This window comes from Dendrobium catenatum, unplaced genomic scaffold, assembly GCF_001605985.2.
Source record: "Dendrobium catenatum unplaced genomic scaffold, ASM160598v2 fragScaff_scaffold_506, whole genome shotgun sequence".
NCBI lineage: Eukaryota > Viridiplantae > Streptophyta > Magnoliopsida > Asparagales > Orchidaceae > Dendrobium > Dendrobium catenatum.
Window position 1 is genome coordinate 602,965 of NW_021318968.1, and position 18,209 is coordinate 621,173.

At 32.2% G+C, this 18,209-nt stretch overlaps 1 protein-coding gene across 1 annotated transcript; it reads right to left on the reverse strand.

Moving 5' to 3' along the window:
• Nucleotides 1-9,471: 9,471 nt before the first annotated feature.
• Nucleotides 9,472-11,130, reverse strand: LOC110103642 (S-adenosylmethionine decarboxylase proenzyme 4). Its single transcript, XM_020832437.2, has one exon. It carries the CDS (start codon nucleotides 10,778-10,780, stop codon nucleotides 9,779-9,781), a length of 1,002 nt encoding a protein of 333 aa, XP_020688096.1. The 5' UTR covers nucleotides 10,781-11,130; the 3' UTR covers nucleotides 9,472-9,778.
• Nucleotides 11,131-18,209: the final 7,079 nt, after the last annotated feature.

Here is an 18,209-nt window from a genome sequence, read left to right on the forward strand (position 1 = left end):
TGATACCATGAATATGGAGTTTGTTTGAGGTCATAAATATCTTTATAAACCTTATGTATAAATGAAAGATGATTAGTGTTGATGAAGCTTGGTGTTAGGTTATGATGACATTCTCTGAGTGAAAACTTTGGAGGAAATGAATTATAATATTGAGTTGAAGGGATTTTGTGTTAAGCTTACTGTAAAACAAATGCAATGTCTGCTCCATTATCAATATTGTTGATATGTCTTCTAAAATTACACACTGGTTTTCGAGTTAATATTGTGAAAATGAATTCTTTATGGGTATGATAAGGTCCTTAACAGGTTAAAACAGGTGCCCATGCACCATTTTCTTAAAGTTGTTTGGGTCCTAGTATAACTCATCGAACTTGATTCATTACTAAAATAAATTGTGGCCTCTAGCCAATGGCAAAGGGTGTAAATATAGAGAAGTTTGCAATTAATGCATTTTTGGATGATTTAAAATAAAGGTATTTTATATTATATATGATTTTATAACATCCAAATATGTTTTGGATTTAATGATGATAAAATGAAGACCCAATTTTGATTGTATAAATTAAATTTCTATTTTTTAATTTAATTAATCATAGAATTTATTTTAAAAAATTAAAATAATGGTAAAAATGAGTTAGGTTATTTATGAAGCTTGAGCTAGCAAAAGTTAAATATATTTTGGGTATTGAAAGTTTATTTTATAAAATGTTTAGGCATTTAAAAGGAGATTTATCATTTGAGAACTTGAGTTGAAAATAGATCAAAATTCACATGAGTTCCAAAAATTATTAAATATTTTTATGTTATATAAAATATATTTTAACTTTATTTAAACATTTGATGGTTGTGTTGATCTTTCATAAGGCTTGGTAACAATCTATTCAATCAATAAAATGAAACCTAAAAATACCTAAACTAAATAATATCTAAACTCGAAATTCTTTACTTAATGTTTTAATCCACTTGAATTCTCAATTCAATGATCAATTTGAATGTCATCATCTAAGTGATAAATGCTTCAAGCTTGCTTAGTGAAATACTATCATCATTACGGTTATTATACTTAGATGAACACTTATAATGTATCTAACTAATTATTAGATAACATAACATATATTTTATTATAATTAAATTATTAATGTGTCACATGAGTCAGTCTTAGAGGATCAACAATTGGGTGGTTCTTATTAGGTTGGGAGCAAGATTTGGTGGTTATTACTCTTGTGAACCTTAGAAATTATTCTGTGCGGACACCAGACTGAAATAACCATTCGATTTGTCTCTGTGAATATTAAAAGCGCAGTGAACTGCCATTTTACTGTTCACTAATATGCTTTTTACTGTTTACATAAATAAACAAAATTAAATAACAATACTTATCTCATTTTATTAATAAGAACTGTTTGATCTTTTACCTTTATCTTTACTGGTTCCATCCTCCTTGTCACATTACCCCTTTGTGTTGGAGTTTCTTAATTGTGTAGATTTGAAGGCTGGATAATTGGCTTGGCATTTTTTGCAGGAAGATCGCAGGCTCTAGGTTTTTTTATACTTGTAGGTTAGCCTACTATTTTTGCAAGAAGATTGTGCTGATTGATCTTTTCTCGTTTTTCCTTTTTGGGTGATGTCTACTTACAACTAGGGGCGGAGCCAGAAATTTTTTTTAGTGGGGGCACAAATTAATGATTTTAAAATTACTTTCGATCTGTTTATAAGTAAAATAGTTAGAAAAAAAAAATAATTATACACTGATTTTTTTTTTTTAAATTGAACTACTCCCCAAAGTTCATTTTCTACTGCTTCTCCCACCCTTCAATCAATTATATTTGATATGTGCATTTTATCACCCTCAATTCATGGATATGTGCATTTTATCGCCCTCAATTCATGCTACTTATAGCATTAAAATCAACTCTTTAAAAGCACCCCATAATTTCCCATTTACTAATAATTAATAATAAAATTCAAGTGATTATTCAAAAATATAATTAATTACCAATTTTATTGATGTTTGAAGTTATAGGTCTATAGTTTTCCTTGTCATCCCTAATTTATATATTTGAACAATTAAAATTAATAATAATGATTTTGTTTATATATATAGCCTTAGCTTTTAACATTAGTAAAAGTCCTGAAGCAAGATGGCTTGGACGGTGTAGATGAGCTCAGCTGAAAGGTGACGGTGAAGGACCTCGAGCAGAGAACTTCAATAATGAGTGTGAATTGTTTGTTGTAGAAGGTGCAGCAGATGGAGCTAGGCGCGCTTTCAAAGGCTCATAATGATCTAACTTATCTTAAAATATTCAGATATGATATATTCCCTTTTCCTCAAAACACCCCACTTATTCTTCCTACTAGCCTTCTTCCTCATCTTCTCCATCGCCATCCTACTCTGCTCACACTGCGAAGCTGATCTCGGTGCCGGCCTCCATCATGTGCAGCTGACGCTGCCGGTCGGGAAGTCGAACCCAATATCACTGATAGCCTTCGCTGCAGATCCAAACTCGTTCAGCTGATTGCTATTTGTGTGGCTCTCATATAATTTCTGGCGGGCCAGTGGGGGCACATGCCCCCAGTGCCCCCACCGTGGCTCCGCCCCTGCTTACAACCCTAGAATATTATTAGGAATTTTTGTCTCTCTTAGTATAAGGAACCACTGACTCTTATGTTTTATTTTATTTTATTATGTAGCTTCTGTAAGCATTACTGGGCTGGAGGTTCCTTTTAAGGACCTTGTAATCCTTTTATGAATTAATGTGTAGGTCTCTCCGAGGGTCCCCCCCCCACCCCCTCTCACAAAAAAAAAAAATCAAATACACTCTTTTTACGTAACAACAAAGTGTGGAATCATTACGTTAAATAATAACATCTTTTTGTAATAATAATGTAAGAAAATAAGATTTTGAAAATTAGATCGAATATTGAACCAAAATAATGAGAGATTTAAAGTTCAAATGTTCAACCAAATTTGAATCAAATAATGTAATAAATATTAAAATTATTTTAATATAAATTAAAAAATATAATAATAATATTTTTTACTATTCCAATATATAATATTCTAAATCATACAGCTCATTATTGAATATTTGAATATGATTTTAAATCATAATTTTGGGACATGATATTTTAATTATTTATAATATGTTCAAGTTCAAATAACAACAATATTCAACTTAAAGGTTCAAAAACATAAATTGGAGGGGGCTAATTTGCTATAACCTCTAAATCTTTTATTATTTTCAATTTGATCAAAATCAAACAGCTGGAAATTGATCAATATTAGAACTGCACAATTTATCCAAAATTAAACCTATTGAAACCGTTAGTTCTAATCGACTCTGTGCAGAATTAATTTTTTGGTTTTACTGAGCCTTCGTTTGAGATATCCTTCTTACTACTTTGTAAAATAATTTTTTAGTACAAAAATTTCTTAGAATTTTTTTTTTTACTAAAAAGCTGCTTTAGAAAATAATAAAAAAGTTGTCCCAAATAAAAATTGAACATAATGAAGACTTCGTTTGGGACGGCTTTTTTATTGCTTTCTGAAACGGAGTTTTAGTTAAAAAATAAAAAATTTTGTACTAAAATTCCATTTTAAAAAGCATTAAAAAAGCCATCCCAAATGAAGCCGAAGATTGGTTCACAGTTGAACTGATTAAGGCTTCATTTGGGACGGCTTTCTTACTGCTTCTTAAATCAGTTTCTTAGCACAAAATTTTTAAAATTTGTACTTAAAAGCTACTTTAGGAAGCAGTAAGAAAAATTTTTGTACTAAAATGCTGCTTTAAGAAGCAGTAAGAAAGTCATCCTAAACGAATCCTAAATCAATTGATCTGATCCAATTTAAAAAATGATGGTAAAAAATATAGCAAAAAATTCTTATTATCTTAACTCATACAGCTTAAAATGAATATTGACTCATATTTTTTGCAAATAATATTTAACATTTTCATATATTTACCAAAGCACATAATTTAATTTTTACATATCATGTACCATGATTTTAATGCACTCTTAAAGAGGGGAAAAACAAAACAAAATAGTAATAAAAAAAAAAAAAGGAGAAGCCAACCTTGCATGGTCAGGCCGTTTCTAACCGTTGAGAATGAAAATGGCATTGGCTTTCAAAGCTCCTACCTGTCGAACGGAAATGGTTGCATTTGGGCCTCTTCTATTTGGGCTCTATAGGAAGAAGAATAATTGGCCCATTTGAATTGGGCCTTACATATGTGCTTTCATTTCCGTGATGGAGTTCTTCATTTCACGGGGATCTTAATACACGAGCTTATATAATTCTATATAGAGCACTAGAGAATAGACAATAATTTCTCTCACAATTTGTATCTGTTTGTGTTGATTATAAATATTAGAATAAGTTTACAATATTAAAAAGGGTAAATATCTTAGATTGAAAGAAGCTTATGACTAATTATATTGTTGATAAAGTAAGATAGATGACTTCAATTCAATTGATGAAGTTATCAATGAGGATTAGTAAAAATCTCAGTTTTTAAAAGTCCATCCCCAAGTTCATAAAAGGTCTCATAGCAGTGATGGGATTGAGCTTTTTTTATATGTTGGTGAAGCAACTTTTCATGAATTTTATTTACATTTTTTGGATTACTTCGATAAGTGACGTCCTAATGCTTACTGGTCTAGTAATATCCTTGTAGAAGCTTCTTCATTAATAGGTTATCACCTTCAGAATAGCAACCACGCTTATCTCCGTAGAGTTCTTAGAGCACCTCCTTTGTTTCTTATAGGCATATAAATCTTAAACTAATGCCAATGTAGGACTTCTAGTATAACTCAACATCACAGATGAAGTAACACTAATATTCGTAACGAAAAAAGCAAGCATCTTCTAATCATTGTGGCATAGTACAAAATGAAAGGTAATCGAAGGTGGATGAGTACCATTACCCATTTGCATCTAATTTTTTTTTATTTCGACATCCTCAATTGAAAGGTACTCCTACTCCCCTATTGAGGTAATAATGCCATTTTCATACTTCATTAAGTTAGTTATTTGGTTCTCCTCTTGAAATATATAAGTGATGTTTACTTTCTAGAGCTTAGAAATCTTAGTTTTGACTTTGATTAAATACCTCCTATAATCCTTGAAAAATCATTCAACATCAATGTTAAATATTAATATACACATGTCTTGTCAGTATGAATATTCATTTTAAATATTAGTTAGCTGAATGGAACTAAACACCTGATATATATATATATATAAACTGTCGGGGGTGCAAGGGGGCAGCGCCCCCTGGCGGGGTTCGACCAGCCCGATCAGGTTGCGGGGTCAAGGGGCAGCGGCCCTACGAGGGTTTCCGGGGGCAGCGCCCTCGGAACAAATTTTGGTTGTAAGGATATTTTTGGAATTCAAATTTAAAAATAAAATAATTAATGTTTTTTACTATTTATTTGGGGCTATTGCCTAAATATCCATTAACCTTTCTTCTTATTTTCTCTCATGATAGAAATAATGATATTGTTATCCAAGTATGTCCATTATCTCAACTTCTTGTTTAACATCTAGTTCTTTATTCTCTCCTTGAGATTTTTAAGGAAGTCTTTCCTCTTAAGTTCAAGGTCATGCTGGAAGGGCAAAAGTGTTTAAATGTCACATTTTTTATTTAAAATATAAGAATTAAAATCCGAAGGCAAATCCACTTGAGAACTGCAAGAAAATCAGTAGAAAAATAAGTCGGGCATATTTCGCTAGAAATATGTTGGAAAGTCATAGAAAAATAGTCCACCGTAAAGCTGTTGATAATGAAAGATTTTCCTGCAGTGAACTTACATTTTTAATAATGTAAATCATGATGCTACCAATGGAGATCATAACATGGCAACAACTGCATTTATTGGGCCACTAATAAGGTAAATTGAAATTCTTTGTGGATAAGAATCCCTTTTAGACTATAGAGGACTTATTTAAAAAAGGCTACGTAGTTTTTTAATACATAGGAGTATGCTTAGAAAACTAATGAACAAAACCCCAATTCTTTTATACACTTAAAGAAAGGGAAGTATTGAGGGAAGTGCATGTAAGCTCAAGAAATTTTAAGAAGAAGTCTTAAAAGACTAACATCTCTCGCCATAGTGATCCAGCTAAAAAAAATATTAGAATAATGATCAAAGAAAATATATGCAAGAGAAATTTGCTGGTGCTAATTATTCACCATTTAATCAACCTTTTAGTACTACTGCTAAAATCAATGATATAAAGAGCATAATTTAAGTGGAATTGAATACTCCAATATGCAAAATTAGTCCCTATAATTAGTCTAAGTTGTTTAAGTATAAAAACATTTGTATGAATGCTATTAATAACTATCGAGTTCTTAGAGCCATTATTGAAATGTTGTAAAGAATTATTGCCTGCTATACGATCAAGAAATAACCCACAAAGGAGTTTATAACAAAGGGCATGGTTTAAATAATCAGAATGATGCATGCCATCATGACTAAAGAAATTGTTCTGAAGGCATATCAATAGAAAAACACCAAATTACTTATCAAGTATGAAGTTCACTCTCTTAACTCTACAACTACTCAACATTTTACTTTACAAATTATGACCTCTCTTCATATGATGATGCTATAGTGGTTTTGATTATAATAAACCATTATATAACTCTTCAAATAATGGTTGGCATAGAGAAATCTATCAATTTTTTTTTTTTTTTTGAATTAATTGAAATATGTGCATTCATCTTATGATGGTGAGTAGCTTTGCCTGCAATATTTTTAACTATGATGCTTTTTAGGTGTGGATTTGTCTGCATTGTTTAAAGGTTTAAGGATGTGCTACGACTATAACATTAAAAATTTTTGGATTGAAACAGATTCTAAACGTATGATCTCATTGATTAAAGCCAAAAATTATCTTAATGCTAAGAACTTTTATAAGTTTAAGAAGATTATGGACATAATGAGTAATCTTTCTTTTAGAATCTCTTATGTTGGATGCTTCGGGGTTGCCTTACATTATTAGATAGCTGGTTGGTGTTTCCTATTGGATCATGCCTTTTCCTTGTGTCTTTGGTCTATTTTTCTGTTGTTTCCTATTTGTGGTTTCTCGTTCTTGCTTGTTCAGCTCGGTTTCCCAGTCAACTTTTGATACTTGGTTTTGAAAATTATGATTCATGATTCACCATTGTTTGCATTGATATTCTATTAGAAATACTTCATGCAAGAAGATTGGAAAGATTAAATTTTCTTCTCTAATTTTTTCTTGACTTATATTCTTGTTTAAAAAGAGTTTGGCCTATAGGGTGCTTGAGTTGCATAACATTTACTGTGTCCAACTAAGTTTGTTCATTTTGGTTTTTATCTATAGTTCAATGGCTTTTTGATATTTTGTGTTGTTTCTTATTTTGTGTTGGGTTGGTTGTTTATTCTTGTTGGGTTCATCTATGGGGGCTATTGGTTGGTTGCATTCATGTGGTTCTCCTGGTTAGTTGGTTGTCTGTTGTTATTTTTTACAGCTGAGTTTGTGGTTGTTTTTTTCCTTGGGTGTTGGCTTTATGTGCTCGGCTATGTGAGTTCTGAATGGTCCTTTTAATTATACAGGGTTCTTATTGCTAGTTTATGGTTGTCTTCTTTGTCTTGCTGTTGTGCTTCCTCTGGTTGTTGCCTTGTGTGCTAGTTTTTGCATTATTTTACCTTGGGATTTTTCTAACCTTGTATGTTTTACGGGTGCTTACTTCTTTGCGATTTTTTTTTTTTGCTTTCTTATTTGCAAATATTTTGTTGATATGAAAGTGCTGACTGATCTACTCAAGTTAGTTGGGTAGCTATTTTATGGGACTTGGTTGTTTGTCTCCTTTTTTGGTTTTTTTCTTATTGTAATTATATAGGGATCTATGACTCCTTAGATTTTTTTCCTCTTTCTATTATAGCTATTTGAGTGTATATTAAGTAGTGGATTCCTCTAAGAACTTGTATTTTTTTTTTTTTTTTTGATAGTAGCATATAAGCCCTATGTGGGTTTTAACCAAAAAAAAAGGAGGCAATGTTTATAAAAAAACACTTCATTACATTTCATAATTATCATTGACAATGCATTATTCCTCTTATTGTTGCCACCCAAAAATCTAAAACAAGCTCAATCTTGCAATCAATTCTCTATTGCATAAGAAGTCAGCACATCATTGTGTGCACATGATTACTATCAATAGATTATAGATCCCCAACACCGTTTTTATCATTCTTTTTTATTTCATTTGTGACAAAGTTATATTAATATCCCTCGTATTGCTAAAAAATAGGCTTATTTTATACTTACAAATAATGGAGTTTTACATTTAGGCAAGGCTCATTAAAAGGGGTTTTCAGACAAAAATAAATCATGTAATTTGGCGTACAATAAATGTCCATAAAAAAATGATAAGAGGAGTAACTTAAAAAAAAAATCCTAAAACAAAATGTTACCACTTTGTTTTCTTTTTCTATTGGGGAGTAGAATTTTATTAATTTGAATATCAGAATATTAGAATAAAAATTGTTCTATTCTACCAATTTGATGAATTGAACAAATTAAATGGACATCCCTATCTAAACATATAGATAATGATTAGATTCTACTTGTATTTGCTCTCTATTTTCTAATTTGTGATGCAAATTATCCTCTTATAGGGATCCATCCTCCAATTTTACATGAACCCAACACATCTCCTATAAAACCAAAAGAGCTCTTTAATTACCATAATTAGCTAAGAAATCCTTATCACATGCTCTAACAACACCACTAAAATAATCTATAAAGTTGAAAGAAAGCCCTCAGCTTGCAAGACTTCAATGTCAATAGAAAAAGCAACAAGTTCTTAGATAAATTATGAACAACCTTCCCAATATGAAGAAATCCCACCTAAAGTAATAATATTTAAGGAAAAATATTCATTGTATCATACAAATTAGATCCCTTTTTGCATTTTATATCATAAAAATATTGAAAATATGAACTTAAATAGGTGATTTTTCATTAAAAATATATTATTAACCATTTATATCTTCATATATTATGATTATTATATAAATCATATATAATGTCTTATATCGTACAAAATGATGTAAAATCTGTACCGCTAAATCAATATATATTGTAATTTATTGTCAAATAAGTTGATGAACTAAGATTTTGTTTGGGATGGATTTTTTACTACTTAAATAAATTTGTAGTACAAAAATTAAAATCTTTTTACTAGAAAGCTAATTTAAGAAGCAGCAAGAAAGTCATCTCAAATAAAACCTAAGAAGTAAGATCAACATCACATTTTTCATGATACATTATATAAAAATATTAATTTTCAACTTTAAAAATATTTACTTATGATAGTTTAAGTAATAAAATATATTGAGATTGTATTACATATAGGAAAAAATATTAATGAAAAATTAATGGGAATAGCACTTATGATAATAAACAAATTGAGAAAATCATATCGATTATTAGAGAAAGTGTACTCTTTTTTTTTTTTTTCTTAACTCTTTAGGAGAGAAAAAGGCAAGAACAACAAACCATGAGGAAGAAAAAAAAAAAAAAAAAAAGAAACTACATCCAATCCTCTACACCAAACCCTCACTACCACTACGTCTCCCCAAGTACTAGGCGTGACACTTGTTAGTGGAGCTCTACATCATGGTGCTCCCACTCTCCCGTTCTTTCCATCTTCCTCGTCGGCTCCTTCCATCCCCCCTCTTTCTCTCTCTCTCTCTCCTTTTCTCAATTACATGTCAGTATATCTTCTCTGAAAAGACAACATCAAGCAGAACTCCACTCCTCATCCATTTCAGTAGCAAATGTTTGGTACGTCACCACCCCTGCGCCGGAGAACGTCTCCGACGCCCTGCTCCGGCAACTCATCCCTGCTATTTTTTCAATACACGTTTCAGGTCCGCCGGTGACGGAGACCGACATTACTCCTGGCCGGAACACGGCATTCACTTTGTTTAGCAAAGTCTGTATCTCGGATTCTTCGGTCAACACGCACTCGTAGCTAGCGTAGCTATAACCCTCCTCTGGCGTGACGTGAATGGTGGAGTAGCGATCGGCGTGGAGGCCGTTCATGGAGTACCCACAGGGGTCGAAAGCGAATTCGCAGATGAAGGCCCGCGGGCCGGCGGCGTCAGCTATTTCCGCCCGTCGGGTCATCTCCCGCCCTGCTTCATGCCCTGACATCCCTGCCTCCCCCGGCCAGCGGAAGAACCGGTCTGCCACAGTCCGGTCGAGCTCAGTCATGCATACCTCTACGGTTATCGGGCCTCCGGTAAAGTCGTCGGCTTTGGAACTGGCGGAATAGACGTGCCACTTGTGGCGAGAGGAATGGGAGGGGAGAACGCGGGCCTTACGGTGGCGGAGGGAGGCGGGGAGGTTTTTTTCAAGGAAAAAAACTTCTTCTTTAAAGCTTGTGTGCGGGGAGAGCTGAGCGTTTGGGAAGATGAAGCTGCCGCGGGTGTATTTGCAGCGGAGTAGCTTGAGGCCGAGTGCCGCGGCGTGGTGGAGGAGCAGAGGGACAGAGTGGAGGAGCCCGGTGGTTCCGCACGTCTTAATTACAAGCTTATCCGGATAAAGAAAGAGGCTTGATTCGGAGAGCACGTAGGCGTCGAAGTGGGCATTGCCGACGGCGGAGACAACGCGGCACTGCACCGCGGCGAGGATGTGATCAAGCGTTTTGAAGCTGAGGCGGCGGAGACCCATCGGATCGTCGCCGAAGAAGTGGAGCTCCAGCCTCTTCTCGAAGCCTTCAAAGCCGGAGACCGCCATGGAGTAGCAATGAGGCCGGGGGTGAGAGAAAGCTAAGGTGAGTGGGCTGGCGAAGTGGGAAGAAGAGAGTGGGGTTGGGTGGGGGATTTATAGTGAGGATTGAAGAAGAAGAAGAAGCAGGCCAATGGGCAATATGGCATGCGCGTGAGGCAACCAAGGTTCATGATTGTGGGCATAACAAGAGGGATGTTGATTGCTTTTCGTGGGAGATCTCTTGGGGTATGTGGAGGGAGAGAGAGAGAGAGAGCTGAAGCCCACGCGCGCAGGGAAAGTGGGGGCAGGGAGGAGCAGGGAATAAAAAAGGAATGTGAAGGTTACAAGGCAGGGCACTCAAAATATGGAGAAAGGAGAATAAGAATGAGAGAGGGGGTGGGAGGGGAGATAGTGGTGAGTGGGGAGGGGATCAGAAATGAAAGTGGACAGTAGAAAAAACTGTGGTGTAGAGAGTGCTTTATAATAATCTGCTTTTTTGGAAGTTACTCTTTGTTGGGAACTAAGATCATGATGCTGGCTAGCTGTGCGCACTCCATTTTTGTGATGTATATCATTAAGTATAATGGGCTAACATGGACCTTCTCTTTTCAACTTATATTGTTCTGGCTGGTTTATGTTACAGTGATAATCAGATGAAGTGGATTATTAGCCCATTATCTCCTTATATATTACATTACATTAATATTTTATAAATATTTTAATTTCAATAATTGTAAAAGTAAAGGCCTTCAATATTTAATTAAATAACCTCTTTATTTATAATCATAAGAAGAAATCAAAATATTTTATTTTATTTCTTTAAGAGTTGAAACTATAAGGGGTTGTTTGGTCGCACTCAGGATTTTATTTAAGTAGGATTTCGTAAATCCTCTAAATCCGGATTTACGAAATCCTCAAGGGGTTAAATCCGTCGAATATGAGGATTTCAGAGATCTAGGATTTACCACAAAAAGAGGTAATTTTCTGTCTACCATGGCTTTCATTTGCCGTGAGATTTGGTTTTGCATTTTAGGCCGTTTGGCTGAATTTTGCTCAAGTCCGCCTTAAACCCTGCCTAAATCCTGCTACCAAACAACTCCTAAAAATTAAATAAAGATGAGAGAATAAAGTTGATATCAATTAAAAAATAAACAATAAAAAAATATATATGTTTGAGTAAAAATATTCTATTTATTTGATAAATCAAATACATAAATAAATTACAAATTATAAAAGATACATGATCATGAATTAACATAAGATATTCATCCATTTATCAATTGGACCAAGAACAAGAATTCAAATAGAAAATAACCAAAATAGTCTAAGGGTTCGTTTGGGACGGCTTTCTTACTGCTTCTTAAAATAATTTTTAAGTACAAAAGTTGCTTTGAGAAGCGACCGTCCCAAACTAAACTTAAGTATATACAAGACTCATCTTCCAAATTTTCATAGTATCCCAAAAGTTGACTAATCTAATTCTACCTTTTAAAATACTTCCTTCCAAAATGCCTCCAAATCATATATCACATTCAAACTACTTAAGCTTCATATTTAGTTTTACTGGAATTATCTTCATCTTTTGTTTCATCCTTAATTTTGACCTCATCATTTCCAACATTTATTTAGGGCATATGTCTTAATTTCCTATAATCTCAACCAAGCATTGCATGACTTTAGGTTTGTGATAGTAGCTATCTTTATCATATTAAAATGAAAGTTCAAAAAATATGCTCGTGAGTAAATGCCTTAGTGAAGTTGACTATCGCATCTCTTCTTCTTTAAAATGCTAGTATAGCTTGTACAATTTTTTTTTTGTGTTCTTGAAAATGCTTTTAATTGTCTTTCTTATTGGCATATGTTATCATAAAGAAAACTAAGTGATGACTTCTCATCATAATCAGCCATTTATAATGGCCTCATCAAAAGCCTTGATAATTTTGACATTATTATAATAGTCATTCTAGAACTTGAATCTACAATGTAGAAGTATCTCTTTTATTTTGATGGTTTTTGACAACTTTATCTTGGAGTAATGCTTACTAGTAATAAATGACTAAAAATCATGCTAATGGTCATGGAAACACTTCAAATTTATTGTAGAGTGAGTTTCTCTGGGACACTGTCTCTTTACAATCTAACCCTTTTTTTTTAGCCAAGATAATATAAAGGTGCGATTATAAATAAAAAAATATCACATTTGATGTTTTTTTTTTTTAGATTTTATGATATATGACACATTACCAACATCTTTTAAAATAAAATTCAAGCATGGCACAACATAAGGTGACTTATAAATGTTACCATATTTCTTATAAGGTAATAAATGTCCAGCTTTTTTATAGTTTATAACATTATCAATTACTATAATTATACAAAAATTTTCAAACCCACCCATTCAATAACTTCAATAAATTAAGCATATAAATTGCTTATATCATTCTTGCACTATAGAAAAAAATGCAAATTATAAGCGAAATTTTTTTGTTGGACAATCTTACGGATTTTCTGAAGGATTTTCAAGGAAATATTTTCAACGGGTTTCCGGCAGATTTCTGCTCGAAATTTTTGCTTGAATATTTCTGACAGAATTCTGGTGGAATTTAATATTTTCTGGAAAATAATTATAATAAATATTTATAAATTAAAGAAATAGTTTTAATAATTATTGTTAAGTTAAATTCCTTAGTTTAAATTAACCAATTAACTAATTGACTAAGTATTGATAAATAAATTTAATTTTTGGAGATATATTTTTTTTAATTTTAAATTAAAAATTTTTATTTATTTTAATTATCAATTAATTAAAAAAAATTATTATCTAATTTCATAATTAAACAATAAATCTTTAATAATATGCTGATATTATTTAATAAAAAATATTAAATGATTAAAAATATTAGCAAGATTTTATTTCATGTTTTAAATATTACAACTATATTACAAAATTATTAATATTAATTTTAATATTCTATAAAGTTATTAACTTAAATAAATAAAAGAATAGCTATTAAATTCAGAACTTACTCCGTAGGCGTAATGGATCGGGGTCCTGACTTTAGTAAGTTGTGAAGCCAGGGTCATCCATTACGCTACAGAGCCGTAGGCAACGGGCAGGGGTGTGGGCAGGCACGTGCGGGCGCCTGCCCACGCGTAGGCGTGTGCGGGCTGGCGGTGTGCTAGTTAGTGTCGCCGGCAGACGAGTTTGGAAGCTAGCTGGGTTGTCACTTGCGCGTGCAGACAACGGCAAAGACGTGGGCAGCGTGTTGGCTGGTAGGCGGGTGGCTAGCCCGATTGGCCTGAATTTAGAATAATTTTTTTTCTAGTTGCATCTTCAAGCTTAAATACTTCTTTCTCGTGGATTATTTTCGTAGGAAATTCACAAATATCTTTGATTTTTTTCGCAAGGTATTTGTTTTTAGATGATCGTTTCACGGAGCAAAAATTTTTTGTTAGAAATACTAATACCGATAGAAATGAGCATTTTACAAAAATGAGCCAGCCAAACAAAATCGTTGTTTTTCCCTATAGTGTTAAAATCAGAAAGCTTAAAAATATCAAAGGGAGAACGCACATGGATAACTAAACTAGAAAATTGATTTAAGCCTCACTTCTATTGTACATCATCCACAACAATTGGTCTTATATATATTATAATAATATATAAATATATATACATATATATATATATATTATATATATATATTATATATATTATATTATATAGTTATATTATATATATATTATAAAACTGTAACATTGCTTTTTTTCATCTTCTAATAAGTTTTACTCTAATTTTATAAGAAGAAGGTTGGTAGTTAATGTGTCACCTTCAAGAGATTAGTATGTCAATTCTACCTATTATAATCCGACTTGAGTGAAGGCAACCACTAAATCTTTACTTTTGGAAGCCCCCCCCCTCTACATGTGTTTGGAAGTGTTATGTGTGCTTGTGAATCTATATGTGTTTTGTTATGGGTCCTAGGAATTTATTTGCATGTTTGAAAATATGCAAATTTTCTTCTTGGGAAGCCGTGACACTAGGGTTGGGGGTACCTAGCGCCAAGCCCACTGAAATTTTACAATTAATTTAATGCGACTGCGCTAGAGGTTGTACTGCGGCGGTGCTGTGGGCTTTCCAAAGTAGCGCGTGTTGGGCGCCACAGTGTTATGACAAATTTTAATAATAATCAAATATAAATCCACTATTCCATTCATTTTATTTCTCTTAGACCCTCCAGTTAGTGAGAGAGAGAGGATTTTCTAAAGATAGAAAGACCATTTTGGATGGCTTTGGGCTTTTTTCAGTTGGAGTAGTTTGGAAAGTTGTTCGGGTTGAGGTATGTTATATTTTTTCTATCTTGATTTTTAAATAATTTGGTATTTTTGAGATTTTTCTAATTGAATTTATAAGTTAGTTTTACAAAAATACAATTTTCTCATATTCTGATAAATTTCATCCACGTAACTTTTGATTTGTTGTCGGTATGATTATTCTAGTCATTTTGAGCATTTATTTGAGATTTTAGCTAGGTGATTTTGAAAAACAATTATTTTTATCAATTCAAAAAATTATTTTGATATAAAAAAATAGAGCTTTAGTTCAGTTAAAGCTTCAGAATAATGATATACATAATCTATGATAATGTGACATAATTATAAAAACTATAGTTTTGACGAACTATAGAACATTAGGTAAAAAATTATTTTGAGACGTTAGAGCATTTTGTAGAATTATACAATAACATTATAATAATTTTAGTAGTATATAATGCACTTTATTTTCAATATACGTGTTTGAAATTTTTGAATTTTGTGAAAAGAAGAGATTATGTTGGTGGCAAGAAGGGATTATGTTGTTTGTTATTTATTATATATTGGAAGTTGGCACCTGAGGGGTCATTCCGATATTTACAATGAGGTGTTTACTTATATTTCAGTCAATTTCAATACAATTTCACTACTTATATAAATGCTTATTTTGATTCAGTATCAATTTATACTTCAGTTTCAATTTTTTTGTATTGTACTTCAGTTTATTATTTCAACATTTTTTTTTGAGTTATTGATTCATGTTTTAGGCTATAGTAACCTAATGAGTTGTGTTAATTCACTCTTGCTTTTGTTTCTATTTTCAGGTCAGAAAAAAAGTAAAGAACAAGCTAAGTAGTTTTTAATATCAAGCTCTGATCACTATTATAGCATGCATTTTGACTATTTTTCTTTTGATAGGCTTGGCTTTTATTTTTGTTGCACCTTCCTATTGTCAAACACTATTATAGATGGACTCATATTGTATTTGTATGTTGGATGATATGCAGAAAAATTATTTATAAGATCCAATAGTCTTCTGATTTATATTTATTTTCAATGGTGGTTCTGTATTGTACATGATTTTATTGTTTCAGTTTCACAGTATTTCTTCATTTGGATCTTGGGGTTTGTTTTGCTTCTTGCCATGATTGGACACGATAAGACCTATGTGGTTGGGTCATATCGAGTTGGGTCATTATAGGTTAAACCAATAGTACCATTTGCATCAATAGCTTTATGTGTACAAGATGAAGTCGATGTGTTGTTAGGTATTCAACAATTAAAAAATCATCATACAAATCATATTATCAAGATATATAGTATCTCTAGATGTCAATACACTTTTTAAAGATGGTTATTATTTTCGCGGCGGTTATGATTCTAGTTTAATTCTAGGGGCAAAATAAATTTTCATATCATCAATATTTCTATTATCTTCATCAATTCCCTTATGATATGCTTCTAAACTTTATGATTTGTGAAGAGAAGAGCAATCCATCTTCTTTTCAATAGATCGATCAACATATAAATGTATGGTCTATTTATCGTCCTATTATTGTTTCTTTTTTTACAGTTATTTATTTTAAAATTTCTTGCATTTAGTAATAGGCATCGTGTGATACCTTTTTATATACAGTAATATTAATCTCAACCCTAGGATGGTGTTATTTCATCTTATTAATATCTCTTCTTTTATAAGTAATGCCACAACACAAATTCCTATATTGTTTCTTTACATCATGACTTTTAAATTTACTATAATAATTCCATGCTATATCTATTTGTTAATGAATATTATGTGCCAAAATAGTAGGATAACTTTCATATGAACCCATTCTAATATAAAATACATAACAAAAGAACAAACTAAGTTTCAAACTTGTAATTTAAATTATTGAAGTGGTCATCAAAAGGAGAAACTAAGTAATTAAGGCTTTGTTAGGGACAAATTTCTTACAGCTTTTTATAAAAGATTTTTAGTAAAAAAATTGTTTTTAGAAAGAAGTAAGAAAGTTGTCACAAACGAAACCTAAAAATATAATCCCTTTTTTTTTAATGGATGATCCTATGTACAGTTATTAAATGTAATAACTACAGGAAAATCGGCTATTACTGGTGATTTTTTACGACTGAACTGGGCGAATTTTCGATGGTAATGAGGTTTTCCAACGGCTTTATAACAGGTTTTTTTCTCGTTGGTATAAACTGCGTAGGAAACTAAAACCGTCAGTTTATTTCCGACGGCAATTATTTTCGGCTAAGTGCTGCCCTGGTTGCCTCCCGTGTTGCACGCTACCCGCTCGACTGCATGTTGTGGCTGCCTCCCACGCTGCCCGCATCCTCCCTAAGCTTTCCACGGTCGCTGCTCGCCCGCCCATGCTGCCAGCCTGCTTTGAGATTCAAAATGTCTATGAAAAATAATTCAAAGCCCCAACTAATTTGCTGTAAGGGGAAAAGTATTAAAATAGTCATATTTTTTTATTTAAAATATAATAAGGCAAGGCCGCCAGAAACATCATCAGAAACAAAGCCGTCGGACAACTGCCGGGAAATCTGCAAAAAAAAAAAAAAAAAGTCGGGCATATTTCGTCGTAAACCATCGAAAAGCTGCCGGAAAATAATCCGTCGAAAAGCCCTAGGTAATGTACGATTTTCCTTTAATGAATATTATATTTCTTAATTAATATGTTATAATTAAGTACTTTTAGAGATAAAAAAACCTATTGAAAATCTTGACACAAATTTTGAACAAAAAAATTTTTAAGAAGTTTTTTAAAGCACCAATTTTTTAATTTTATTTTTGTTTTTCCTATATGGGACATGAAGAAAAGTAGCTCTTACAATTAAAGAAAATATGAAAACCCTTATATAGTTTCAAATATATTAATCTTGATAATACCTTCTACTTTTTAATGCTTGTTAAACGATGGATAGTAATTTTGTTAATTTTGTAGCTATTTCTTTTACTTTTTCTATAATATTTAAACTCAATTTTTGAAGTCGAAAAGAGTTGAAAGAGGAATTTAATAACCCAGTTTGCTTAGGAGCCTTAATTTTTTATTGTTTCAAAACTGTCTAGCAATGTTTATCTTTTGCTCACAATACTAGGTTAAACTCCTAATGTTAGTGATTTACATATAAT